We start from the raw sequence: 12,838 nt of genomic DNA, 5'->3' as shown, positions 1-12,838 counted from the left end.
TGTTGACATCATTAAAGTGTGCTTAGTTAATCAGGAAAAAGCTCGAAACACAATCAGCTCTTTATAATGAAGTGATGTCAGTTTGTTGGGTTTCTGCAGTGAATGACATGCCAATGCCTGGCGTGCCATGGGGCTGGCAGGATCGTCACTTGGCGTTAGTGAAGTGAGGAAAGAGTCCTGGCTCTGTGACCCGTTTGAGTAACTAACTGTGCGTGGCCCCTCGTTACCCCGTGTGGCAAGAAATCGGCCGCTTGCAGAGTCAGAAACCTTTGCACTGGGAGTCGGAGAAAATGGGGTAATAAAAGGATTGAGTGGAGAGGCTGGTTTTAAGCACCTCAGAGCTGGGCTCAGGACTCGGTTTAACAGGATTTGGTTTTGCTACAGGGCAGGGTGAGGAAGCAAAGGCAAACCCCCAGGTGTCGTTTTAAAAAGATTTTATTAATTTGTAGAAAAAATAAAACATCAAGTTTCACCCACGGTAGAAACACTTGAAGATTTTTTTGTTCATGTCAATGACAAACAATACCTACATAAAGTGCCTATTATTATTTAAAAAACCCTTCCCATGCCCCCTGCCCTCCCCAAATCTTGCAAATCAGACAAGACAAATGTAAACAAGAGTCAGTTTTTTGGTCCATCGGGGCTGTAACTCTGCAATGTCTTTGCAACAGCTTAGGAGTGTCTTCTGCACGTGTTTTGCAGACACAGACGAACACACGACACAGAGCCAGAGTCCGTGCACAGCTTCTCAAGTTTAAAAAAAACAACACAAAACAACACAAAAACCAACCCCGAAGCCCCAGGCAGGTGCTGGCAGGCCTCTGCCCTCCCTCTTGAAGGCAGTGCCCGAGGCTGGGTGGTTTGGGAGGGAAAGAAACACCAAAGTCCGTACCCTCCACACTCATCCTCCCACCTGGCAGCTCACCCTTTCCCTGTCTCTCTGCCCAGAGGAACCTGGTCCCAGCAGCACCCCCCTCCTGCCCTCCAAAGCCTCCCCTTTCGCATCCCTCGCTCCCAAAATTCACACCAGGGTGGGAGGGAGCTGATGAAATCAATCCCCTCGGGAGGAGGGAGGCTGAGGAAGAGGCGACCCCCCCCCTTCTCTCTGCCCAAGTGGGCGCTTGCCCACCCTCCTGCCTGCCCAAAGTCAATTCGGAAATGAGCATCTTTCCCCCCTCCCTTCTTTCCTTCCTTCCTTCCTTCCTTCCCGTCGCGGGGCGAGCGGGGGTTCCTAGCTGATCACGCAGCGGTCCTTCTCCTTGCCGTGCCCGCCGCCGATGGCTTTCTCCCGGATGTACATGAGGTCGCTGTGGACGCTGGGTCGCCGGGCAAAGGGGGCCACGATGCCGTACGCCTCCTCCGTGCTGCCCCGGCCCCCCTCTTTCAGCAGCTTTTTGCCTTTCAGCGCCTTCTTGTGCAGGATGTCACAGTATTGGACCGAGACTTTGCGGTGCAGGTCGGGGCTCATCTCGCTGGGCAGCTTGGCCATGGCGAAGAGCGCCTGGAACATCTGGTCCAGGCTGCTGTTCTTCTTGGCTGAGATCTCGAAGTAGGCGCATTTTTTGGGGTCCCCTCCCACCAGCTGCTCGATCTCCCGGGGTTGCACCTCCCGGTAAAAGTCCCGGTCGCCCTTGTTGCCACAGATGACCAGGGGCACCTCTATGTTCTCCTTGGTTTTGTTCTTCAGGCACGACTTGGTCTCCAGGATTTGCTGCTTCAGGCGCTGCACTTCCTCAAAGGAGTCCCGGTTGTCCAGGCTGAAGACGAGGATGAACACATCTCCTGGAGACAAAGAGGGAACATTAGATGGTTGCAGGGATGGGGACACCCCAAGATCTGCTGCCTGAGCCATATAGAGACTTGGGGAGGGATGGACTAGGCAGCACCTGGGTCCTGCATCCTCCTCTCCACCCCATGCACACACAAAAATCCCACCTCCCTCCTCCCAGGACTGGAGAAACATCCCCAAACTGGGCAAGAACACCTGAAATCTAGCAAGGGAACCCCCCGCTTTCCTCCTGGTGCTCCCCAGCCAAGTACCTGTGAGGATGGAGAGGCGGCGCATGGCTGGGAAGGGGTGGTTGCCCGACGTGTCCAGGATGTCGAGCTGGTAGACTTCACCGCGGATGCTGTAGAACTTGCGGTGGAAGTCCTCGATGGTGGGGGTGTATTGCTCCTCGAAGCGGCCGGTGAGGAAGCGCGAGACGATGGCCGTCTTGCCCACCTTGGAGGAGCCCAGGATGACCATGCGGTAGCAGTTCTTGGCGGGGATGCTCAGCTCGGCCTCGCTGGGACACATCTTCTTGATCATCGCTGCCAGTTTCATTGAAGCCAGCAAAAGGGCAGCTTGCGGTGAGAGGAACGAGGAGGAGGAGGAGGAGGAAGGCGATGTCAGCCCGGCCGCTCAGCCCCTCTCCCCTCGCAGGAAAGGCCGATGTGAGCTCGGCACGGCCGCCGCCGCCGCGTTATATGGAGGCGGCAGCGACCGCCCCTCGGCGCGTCACGGCCCGGGGCGGCGGCGGCTGAGTCAGTGCGGGGCTCCGCGCCCGGACCGGCCTCCCGGGGGGCGCAACGCGGCCCCGTTCGCAGCCCCGTTCACTCCCGGTGCTGCGCAGACCGGCCCCGTTTGGAGCCCGGTTCGGGCTCCCGGTGCTGCACAGCCCGGTCCCGTTTGGAGCCCGGTTCGGGCTCCCGGTGCTGCACAGCCCGGCCCAGTTCGGATCCCAGTTCGGGCTCCCGGTGCTGCACAGCCCGGTCCCGTTCGCAGCCCCGTTCTCACTCCCGGTGCTGCACAGCCCGGTCCCATTTGGAGCCCCGTTTAAACTCCCGGTGCTGCACAGCCCGGTCCCGTTCGCAGCCCCGTTCTCACTCCCGGTGCTGCACAGCCCGGTCCCGTTCGCAGCCCCGTTTAAACTCCCGGTGCTGCACAGCCCGGTCCCGTTCGCAGCCCCGTTCTCACTCCCGGTGCTGCACAGCCCGGTCCCATTTGGAGCCCCGTTTAAACTCCCGGTGCTGCACAGCCCGGTTCTCACTCCCGGTCCCTTTTACAAGCCGACCCCCTTTGCAGCTCAGCCCGGGGTCCCGGTGCCTTGTATCCGTCCTGTTCGCAGCTCGGTTCCCGCTCCCTGCAGCCGGTTTAGGGCTCCCCAGGCTCCGCACGCCCCGCAGTGGGGTCACCCCCAGCGGGACCCCCGTTGCCGGCCGCAGGGACCCGGGACGGGGGGTGCCGGGGGGTCCCAGCCCGCTCCCCGAAGTGCTTTTGCTCCGTTTTACACTTGCTCCCGGTTCAGAAGCGGGTGTGCAGGCACCTGCCCCGCAGAGAGAGCGGAGAAAAGCCCCGCTCCGGTGGGTGCAGGAGCAGGGGGCGGCAGTGCAGAGAAATCGCCGTCCCGCCGGGGCTGGGGGCGGCGCGGTGCCCCTTTGAAGGAGGGCTGGGCAGGGCTGCTCCCCCCTAGCCCCAGCCCCGACCCCAGCCCAGCCCAGCCCCAGCCTAACCCCGACCCCAGCCCGGCCCAGCTCCAACCCCAGCCCAGCTCCGACACGACCCCAGCTCCGACCCTAACCCCAGCCCAGCTCATCCCCAGCTCCGACTCGACCCCAGCCCAAGACCAGCCCAGCTCGGACCCGACCCCAGCCCAGCTCAGCCCAGCTCAGCCCCAGCCCAGAGCTGCTGCAGCGCCAACTCCCCCGCCAGGGGGCAGGCGAGGGAGCGGCCGGTGGGTCGGGCAGCGCGGGCAGGGCAGGCAGGGCAGGCAGGGCACCTGCAGTACTCCCCCGGACAGGGCTGGGGAAGCTCGGCCGGGGGGACATGAGCCGCTGTACGGGGCCCTGCAGCTTCTGTGAGGCCGGGAGGGGCTGCCCGGAGGAGGAGGAGGAAGGATGCTCACAGGGATGCAGGCAGCAGGGATGCTCGTAGGGCTTGATCTTGCTGGGTGCTGAGTCTTGCTGGAGCTGGACACAAGGGCCTGCCCGGGCAGCCCCCCAGGGCTGCGGCATCCTCGCAGAGGTGCTGGGCTCGGCCAGTGTCTCCCCGAGCCAGCCACCCCCGGGCAGTGGCCCTCGGGCAACGGGAGCATTGCTGTGCTGAGGGGTCTCCAGGGGGCCGCCAGTGAGAGACAGGGCCCAGGGTAAGCCACGTACCTCTTTCACATCAGACTGATGAGAAAGTTTGAATTAAAAACACCTGTGAGGATCTATTAATTAAAAAAAACCCCACCAACCTTAATGTAATGAAAGGTGATGCTTAAATAAGGTTCAAGACCAAGAGGGACCCCAGGGACAGTTAGAACACACAAATTTGTGGACCATGGTGCATTTCATCATCACCGCTTAGGAAATGGATGCTGCTGAGCTTTTCATCTTCCCCCGAGTGTGGTCTCACACTTGGACATTAATTTAAACCCTGTCCGAAGGTTTATGGAGGAATTGTCTGTGAGGTGGGAGGGGGCTGGGGTTTAAACAGCCCCTTGCAGCCCCATCCTTGCCTGCAGGGAAACATCCTGCCCAGCAGCAGAGGCACAAGGACACTTTGGGGAGAGAAAGTGGGACAGTTTCCCATGTTTATTGATCTGTGTGCGAGACAGCGAAGAGGTTTAATAGCCGATTACAGAGCACAAACGTATCGCCCCAAAATAACAAAAAAGGCCATTTAATTGAAGCAGTTGATGGAAAACAACGGGGGAATAGGAAGTGCCAGCCTCTGGGGGACAGACAAATCCAATATCAACTGGCGTTTATTGTTAACCATACAACTATTAATAGTGCCAGGAATGGGTGAAAATAGCCTGCTCGAAGCCTGCTCTTAGCTTAACAGGCTTCAGCAATGGAAAATCCATTTGCTCCCTCCAAAAGGCTCATTGGTGACAGCAAAGGCAGAGCACACCACGAAGCAGATGTGCCACTGGGATGCTGTGGGCTTGGGGTGTGGGGTGCGACCGGAGCCACCCTGCCAGGCACCCCCTGAGAGCATGAGCAGGGATCCTGGCATGGGGGAGGAGAGCCAGTGGCTGTGGGAGCTCCCAGGGGGAGGACGTGGGTGCTGCCCGCGCTCTCCCAGAGCCCAGCACCTCGCAGAGTCACGCAGAGCCTAAGGAGAGGAGCATTATGAGGCATTAGGCTGAGTCTCCCCAAGATCATCTAGAAACTTGTCTCCTGGTGGAAGCAGAGCACATTTGCCAGGAGCCGGCTGCCAGTGATTGATGATAAAGGATCCACCTCGCTGCGAGGCAAAACCTTCCCACGGTTATGACGCTGTTAAAAATCACCACCTATTTCTGACCTGACTGCAAATAGCCCAAGTTTTAAGCAGGGGCAGGCAAAATAGCATTTTTCCCCACGGCTGCCATACCACCTGTGCAGTTTGACCCTGCCATTTGCGGGGGGCTTTGCCCGGTTTTGGAGGATACAGACTCTTTCACGCAGCTGCTCAGTACAGCAAGAGCTGCAGGCAGGCTGCTGTGCACGAAACCCAGCGACCGCAAACACCTTGAATGGAATCGAACATCTTCAGCACAAATCAATCCTCTGTTTCTTGCTATTTCTCTGCCTATTTGCACCCTCCTGGGTTTACCAGCCACCTGCCGATGAATAAAACCCGCCCAGTGGCCGCAAGCAAGTGGCTGAGGAAAGGAAATTCCACGAAAGTCACACAAACATCCCAGTGACAGAACATGCGGCTCCCCAGGGTCTGGCTTGAACGAACTGTGCAAGCAGCAAAATAGAGCTCACAGCAGCCCCAGCCTCTGCAAAAATGTAGGAAGCAAAATGTACCAGGAGGCAGGAGCGTGTATCGCAGTGCCTGGCCAGGGACAGGCGGGTGGGGGGATACTCAGAAATGAACAATTACATCAGAACATGACTTTGATTTCTGAGCGTGCCGTGGAGCCGGGAAGTACCGTCACTCCCGGGGCTGAGCTGGCCTCAGCTCCCAGCTGGGTCCTACGGGTCCAAGCGGTGAAAAAGCCAAGACTGGAACAGCCGTTTGTGCCTCTCCTGCCCCAGCACACGCAGACCCCGTGGCCGCTCCCGGGCCATGGAGAGGAGCAGATCTGACATGAGCTCCTTATCGTTGCTGTTAAGATGCTTCACGTCCTGCCAAGGGCTTGGCCCCTGCACAGCAGCATGTGGCATTCCCTGGCTCCAGGCTGGGGCTTTGCGAGTACGCACCCAGAGCCAAGCCTGCTCCCCAGCCCCGCTCTCCCTGCTCCCCAATTCCTGCTTTTCTCCCCCAGGACAGGGACCTGTTCTTCAGACAGGGACCCTCTCCCTGTTCAGCGTACAGCACCCTGGTGTGCTGCTCATTAGCCCGCTCATAAATAACCAGCGTGGGCTGTGTGTCTCCCAGCGGCTGCTGGTGAACAGCGAGGTCTTGGGGGACCCCAAATCCTGCCCTGGCTGTTCCCCTGGGATGGGAGAAGGAACGAGGGGCTGGAGGAAGAGGGGAGCAGCTGGGTAGGGAAGGGACGGGAGGCTTTAGCTATAGCTCTTTCCTGTCCCCCTGGGGAAAAGCATCTGATTAAATCAAGATGCAGCATCCAGGGTTGCTATTCATTCCCTATATTATTAGCTTGTCTCATTTTATTAAATCTCCTTTAAGGCTTTTCAAAAGAAGCACGTAATTCACAACATATAATTTTTCCCAGATGAGATATGATGCAGAAGTGGGCTGCTCTGTCACTGGGGACCAGGGGGGGTGGGTTTATTTGTTTCCTTCCCCCACCTCCTACTTCTTTAGCAACACTTTTCATGTCTCTTGATTCCTTTTAGCATTTGGGATTTGATTAACAGAAAACTTGAAAGCCTGAGACATGTCTCAAATCCCCAATTCCTTGAGTCATCCAGGCAAGGGGCGGCGAGAGCTCCCTTGGAGATGCCATCCCCGCGCCCAGCGCGATGCAGCTCCCGGAGCAGGCTCGTGCCGTGCTGTGGTCTCCAGACTTTCTACATCTTCTCCCCTTCTCCCGTCCTTGGTGCAATAAACTTGCCAAAAACCCGCAGCAGGGGCTGAACACCTGTATCGTAGGGCAAAGCCGGGGAAGTGGCGTGCTCCGGCATATCCCCTGGTGCTGCTGCTTTCCTTACAGCAGCAAAAATGTGTGTCAGGAGGCCAAGCACGTGGCGAGATCTGGGGTTGGGGACTTGGCTTCACCACCCGGCCACCCTGGGGATGGTGCCCCACTCTCCTGCCATGGAAGCATCTCTCTGAGTGCACTGAGGTGACATTAACTCATCATTGATAACCATGTGGCCCAGCTGGGTCAAGAGCTACGTACAGAGCAGACTGGGGTTCTGCGAGTCAGGGGCACCCTGGGGATCCTCTGCTCCCAGTTTCCATCCCATCCCATGCCAAACCTCCCACGGTTTGCTTGGAGGAAGCAGCATCCCGCCAGCATCCGGCATGGACAAAGGCGTTTGTGTGTCCTGGACATGTCCCCAAACTCTGTCACCTTCTGCTCCCTTCCAAAGAGCGGCAGCCTCCCTGGGATTAGAGAGAAATGTCACCTGTAACTGGAGATGGGCAGCGCCTGGGCTGGGAATATAGGGCACAGGGGAGAGGGAGGCTCGGTGACCCCGGCGGATGCGTTGCTACAGATTTCAGAGGGTTCCCATGGAAATAGGGATGGCTGCTGGGGTTATAGGACAAAAATAAAAGCCCAAGAGGAGGCAGGGAGCTGGCCAGGCAGTGACAGGCTGGAGCTGGCAGAGGGATGCGTAGCTGGTGTTGAGGGCTCAGAGCTTGGAGGTGTTTCATGCCCAGGTCCCACATTTGCCCCCGCTGCTTCGGCTGTGGGGTCCGGAGGGGGCTGAGGCCAGCGCAGGGTTTGAGGCTGTGGGTGGAGGTGTTGGGGTTGGTGGAGGTTGAGCTGGGCGAGGGCTAAGCCCTGCTCAGTGCCAGTGCCCAAACCGAGGACTCTTGAGGCTCCCGCAAACGCTCATCCCTGGTGCAGCAGCAAAGCAGAACTGGAGGCAGAGCTCGGCCCTGACAGCTCCTTCCCGGGGGGCTCTGGCTGCTCTGCCTCCCTCCTACGACCCTGGTTCAGAAAGGAGCTGCGCTTGGTAAACAGTTCCCTTCCAAAGAAAAGGCAACATGGAAAAAGCAGCACATTCCTAGGATTATTTTTTTTTTTTGAAATAAGATCCAAGGAGGATGCGGCGCAGCGTGGCCAGCTCGCCAGGCTGTCCCTGGGCGGCTTTTTAGTTTGCAAATTAAAGAAAACAGCTTCATAACTTGTCCTCTGGCACATGGTGGGAGCTCTGTGCGTAAAGGCCTCCAGGGTGGAGGGTGGAGGTGGGCCGGGGTGGGTCGGATGGCATCTCCGTGCTGTCCAAGGGCTGGGGGAACGGTGGGCACAGGGTGCTGCTGCTCTCCCAGTGCTGGGGGTGAAGCATCCCCTGGGCACCCACCAGAGGGGGGGCTGCCTGCACCTGCAGTCTGCCAGTGGTGCCCATGGGGCTCAGCCCCGGCTCTGCCGAGGCAGGATGGATCTCGGTCCTGCCCCAGGCAGCTCCAACACTTGTGGTTTCCCACCTGGAAACACCTTCCCGCCAGGGCAGTCTTCCCATTGCGTTTCTTTGTGACCATTTAAAGCCCAGACTGCTTTCCCTACGCAGCAGAGATAGAGGAGGCTGGTTTACTCCCCTGTAAAGATAAGTCCTGTCATCTCCCCCATTTGCCTTCTCTGGATTAAGGGGTTCCCAATAAAACAGTCAGTGCTCAAACTGCCCCCGAAAGCTCTTGTAGCGCCTGCGCTCAAAACTCATCTTTGCTTTTGCATCAAATCCCAATCGCTGGCAGACAAGCCCATCTCCTCTGCCCACCGAACGACCATGTGGAGGTTCAACCTTGGCATCGGGATGGGTGTGGGAGCCACCTCTGAGCCCCAAGCCCCCCATTTCCCTCCATCTTCCCAAATAGCAGAAGTGCAGACTCAGCAAACCAGGCCTGGCAGGAGCCTGATGGGAATTGTGACTTCTCCATCACTCCACCGAATCCACACACGCTGCCTTGATTGCACCATGTGTTTATTCTCTGTTCCTGGCTAATCGTGTTTATTTGCCATGTAAGGGCCGTCGCTCCCCGGGTGAAGGCAGTGCAGCTTCGCTAGGCGAAAGCAAACATGGGCGTGGGGTTACGGGTGGTCACAATGGAGGGCAGGGCCTTTGGGGACATGTTCCTGGTTCTGGATGTCCCTGCCAGCAGGTTGCCTTCGGGGAATGAACCTTAGGATATGACCTCCACCTCCCAAAGTGTCCCTGGATGAAGCATCCCACGAGCCTGGAGCTGGCACCGCATCACATGCCCATCGCTGGGGCGGTTTGGGTTTGGACAGGTGATCCCCCCACCCCTAAAAAAAAAAATCACACGCTGTTTCAGGGAGGGGAGACACGTGCCAGGGAGCCACACGAGTGGCAATGTGGGGAAAACCCAGGTGGAGCACGAGGGTGGGCACAGCCAGGGGCTGCGCAGCGGGACGGGGTGACCCGAGGTAGCGTGGTGCGATGGACTTGGTGGCCTGTCTGTCCCTGCCAGGCAGGAGTTAAGATTTAACTAGTTTCTTCTTTCCCAGTGTTTGCTCAGGAGAAATGTCCCCAAACATCAAGGGAGGCGTTATCTGTGGCATCGACACGCAGCCTCACGTGCGGCATTTCCCAAGGCTGCAAACAGCCCCCCCGCCAAGCTCCGACGGGCCCAGCAAGCCCCACACTGGATTTGGAAGCCATGAAGTTCTGAAAATGGACCCATGACCACATTTCCAGGGACCCTGCTTGGTGCTCGAGGTCTCCCCGGGAGCCGGAGGGATGCGCCTGCCCATGCCGGCATGGCACCGGGGCTGCAACCGGCTGGTCCTGGGGGTCCGAGGGTGCAGGTTTCTCTTTCAGAAGCAACAAGAGTTTCATGTTGTGACCTGGAGGCCTCGAGGTGCAGGATATGGCCCAGCCACAGCCAGGTGCTGGCCCTGGGGATGGGAAGGGGGGGGAAATAGCTCCGACACCACCAGTGCTTCATGCTCAGGCTGAAGGTTTCATCCGCACCCTCTGTACTCTCAAATTCTTAGAAACATTAGGTCATTGGAGAGGAATCAATTTTTTTCCTTAAAACTGGGGAGGGAGAGTCCCTTAATCCCTTGCTGTTAAATACTATAAAACAATATAAATAACGGCCTCTCTGTTCTCCTCTCCACAGCACTGGTGAGCAGCATGGCACTGCTGGGAATGGGCCTGGCCAAGGCCAAACCCCCACCCCAGGGGGAGAAAGGTAGAATTGGACCCCAGGAGATGGGCTTGAACATCACCTTCCAGCTCAGGTTTGCTTTTGGGAACAGAGCAGATGCCTCTGAAACGTCAAACTCCAGCTCTACGGCAGCTAGAACCAGTTCTGTGAACGTAGCGACACATTAATCCGCACCGGCTGCTGCGGAAAGAGCTACTAAAAACGGGGATAAATCTGGCATAGCCCCAGATAAAACCCTTGTGCCATGCAAAGCCGACAGCGCGGCTGGGAAGGATTGGGTTTGAAATGGTGGATCAAGGGGGAAGGAGTCCAGGAAGCTGGTCCCAGTGCAGCACCAAACCCCCACACTCCTGGGATGCTGTGGGCACGGGAGGGAAAGCGGCTCCGTCACCTGGGTTTCTGGTGACAGACACCCATCTCGGGGGGCTGATCCTGGCTGGATGGGAATGGTACAAATGGGGTCCCCCCAGTCTCACAGCGGGGACAGGGAAAGGCGTACATGGTCCCCAGACTGGGGATGAGACAGCACGAATACAGCCCTCACTGCGTTCTCATTAGGAGTAATCCTTCCCAAACGAGCACGTGCCTCTTTGGTAAATACTGATTTCACCTACCAACAAATCTGAATTTATTTACATCAGAGACTTTGAGCCAGGACTGGTAACTCTGACATAAATTGTCTGAATAATGCAACGTATCCTCTCCTTGCTGGTTGCTATGGGTACTAGGCTGTTTTAGCTTCCATCTATAAACATTAACTGTGAAGGGGATGTGGAAACTTATCTAAAAATAAAATACTATGCCCAAGTCTTTAAGAGGAAGGTCGTTGAGATGGTGATAAAAAAAAATCCCCGTGTAGTGGTTCTGAAGCTGTGAAACACAAACAGGGCATCCGTGAGCCCGGCTGAAGGAAATGGAGGCTGCACTGTAAAGAAACCAACGCTTTTAATTCCTGCTGAGCAATGCCCGAAGGGTGAATTACAACATGCAAAAGCAAAGGGAAATCAGACCATTTCGCAGAGGTGACACTGAGAAAAGGAAGGACCCTCCTCTGTGGAGGGGACAACGCGACGCTGAGACGTGGCACTGCATCCCGGTGTCGGCACAGGAGCCGGCAGCAGCGCAGCTCCCCTTCTCCAGAGCCACTGCCGGCAGCTTGACATAGCTTTTTTTTTTTTTTTTTTTTTTTTTGGTCATTTACAGCTTATTTCTCAAACTGTTCTGGGAATCTGTAAACACTGAGCCTGAGTCTGGAGCATCACCCCTGGGATCTTCCCGTTCAGGGCAGGATCTAGCTCCGGGCTCTTTGGGACTCGCCGAGGCTGGTGGCAGGGGCAGAGGGGCAGATCCGTACCCAGCTGCTGCACAGCTCAGAAGACAGAAGCAGCCCTTCCCCTACCTCCCACCCACTGCCCCTGCAAGGCAGTGAAAAATAGCTGGAAGGCACTGGGTGGTAGGGAAGGCAGGACCCTCACGTGGCCCCTGGGGAAAAGGAAGGGCTGGATGGGTGTGGAGGGGGCCAGGGCACCCCCACGGCCAGGGATGGGATATCTGCAGGGCGCAGATGGGGACTGACTCTTCCCCTTGGTCTTCTCCATGCTGGGGTTTTCCCACGGGATGCCCTCCATCCCCCTCGGGCAGTGGTTTAGGTCGCTCATTCACATCTATGTGTTTTTCACCTTTCTCGGAGCCTTTTGTAAACAGTGCAGAGATGCTACAGGGCTCTGCACCGATGGGAAACCGCAGCTCTGGACGGGGTGGCTTCCCCCTCCCAGAAAAGAGGGGGTTTGCTGTTGGGTTTGCAGCAGGTTTTGTTGTTGAGTTTGCAGCAGTTTCCCCTCTTCCTTCCCCAACTGTGTGTGAACGCTCCTGAGCCCTCTCTGTTGCTTCGCCTGAGCTTTTATTTGCTTCCCATGGCTCTTCGGCAGCATCTTCAGATGATCTTCAGGATCAGCTGGAGCCAGAGCTTCCTTGTGCTCAGAGCGCTTCCAAAAGGCCCCCGGTGTCTCCATCATTCCTCTGCTTGCCCTCCAGTTCGGGGCTGGAGCTGGGTTGCTTTTTCCCCTGCAGTTCTCCAATAATCAGTGCGGGAGGAGAGGTCGGGAGGTCCTGCACCATGCGGCTCCTGGGAGAGCGTCACCTTCACGGCATGAGCTGCAGTGACCCATCAATGGGGAACAAGGATCTGGGGACAGGGACCTCCAGGTGCCGCGGGCTGCAGCGAGGAGGTGCTGCCACGCTCGGGCTGTTCATCTGATCACTTCCAAATACCGCCGGGTGCTCAGTTGGCTCATTAAGGGTTGCTGGGCTAATTAGTAGGATACATCTCAGTAGGAAAATGGGCAAATCAGAGAGCGTGGGGACCAGAGGCACGCTGTGCCGAGGTATCCGAGACACTGCTTTGCAAAAGGCAAAGAGACAAGAGTCTGTCAGGGACCTCACTGCTGCTGCAGCATCTTTGCCAAAGCCTCAGCAGAGCTGTGTGCTTGTCCAGCCTCTCCAACCACCAGTGAGCAGATGTGCCAGGGGGCTTTCCAGGGTGGCATTTAACCCCAGGGAAAGGAGCCTGGGCAGGAACTTGTGCTTTTGTAGAAGCTTTTGGCCCAA

General features: G+C 57.4%; 2 protein-coding genes across 5 annotated transcripts in view; both read right to left on the bottom strand.

The window, feature by feature from the left end:
- Nucleotides 1–419: 419 nt before the first annotated feature.
- RASD1 (ras related dexamethasone induced 1) lies at nt 420–2,427 on the bottom strand. Of its 2 annotated transcripts, none has more exons than XM_074885760.1 (2): nt 2,041–2,427; nt 420–1,782 (listed from the first exon to the last, which is right to left on the bottom strand). In XM_074885760.1, the coding sequence occupies exons 1-2, from the start codon at nt 2,324–2,326 to the stop codon at nt 1,232–1,234; spliced, it is 837 nt and encodes a 278-aa protein (XP_074741861.1). In that variant the 5' UTR covers nt 2,327–2,427; the 3' UTR covers nt 420–1,231. The 2 variants fall into 2 exon arrangements, with proteins under 2 accessions (XP_074741861.1, XP_074741862.1); XM_074885761.1 differs by having other exon boundaries at nt 1,285–1,711.
- Nucleotides 2,428–11,157: 8,730 nt separating this feature from the next.
- The window catches only part of PEMT (phosphatidylethanolamine N-methyltransferase), a 43,299-nt gene continuing 41,618 nt past the window's right edge, over nt 11,158–12,838 (bottom strand). For 2 of the 3 annotated variants that reach the window (XM_074886185.1, XM_074886182.1), the window contains exon 8: nt 11,158–12,627. The gene's annotated coding sequence lies outside the window, so the exon portion shown is untranslated. Of the gene's footprint in view, nt 12,631–12,838 lie in introns of all 3 variants that reach the window. The other variant, XM_074886184.1, reaches the window with a different exon arrangement.

The sequence above is a fragment of the Strix uralensis genome, chromosome 16 (genome assembly GCF_047716275.1).
Source record: "Strix uralensis isolate ZFMK-TIS-50842 chromosome 16, bStrUra1, whole genome shotgun sequence".
Classification (NCBI taxonomy): domain Eukaryota; kingdom Metazoa; phylum Chordata; class Aves; order Strigiformes; family Strigidae; genus Strix; species Strix uralensis.
Note: the sequence above shows the minus strand (reverse complement) of the source record. Positions and strands in the feature narration are given on the sequence as shown.

What these genes read in the sequence shown, in the direction of transcription:
- RASD1 (XM_074885760.1), bottom strand. Translation starts at nt 2,326, where the DNA reads ATGAAACTGGCAGCGATGATCAAGAAGATGTGTCCCAGCGAGGCCGAG. An exon ending in CCGCCTCTCCATCCTCACAG is followed by an intron (nt 1,783 to 2,040) that starts GTACTTGGCTGG and finishes CTTTGTCTCCAG; the next exon opens with GAGATGTGTTCATCCTCGTC.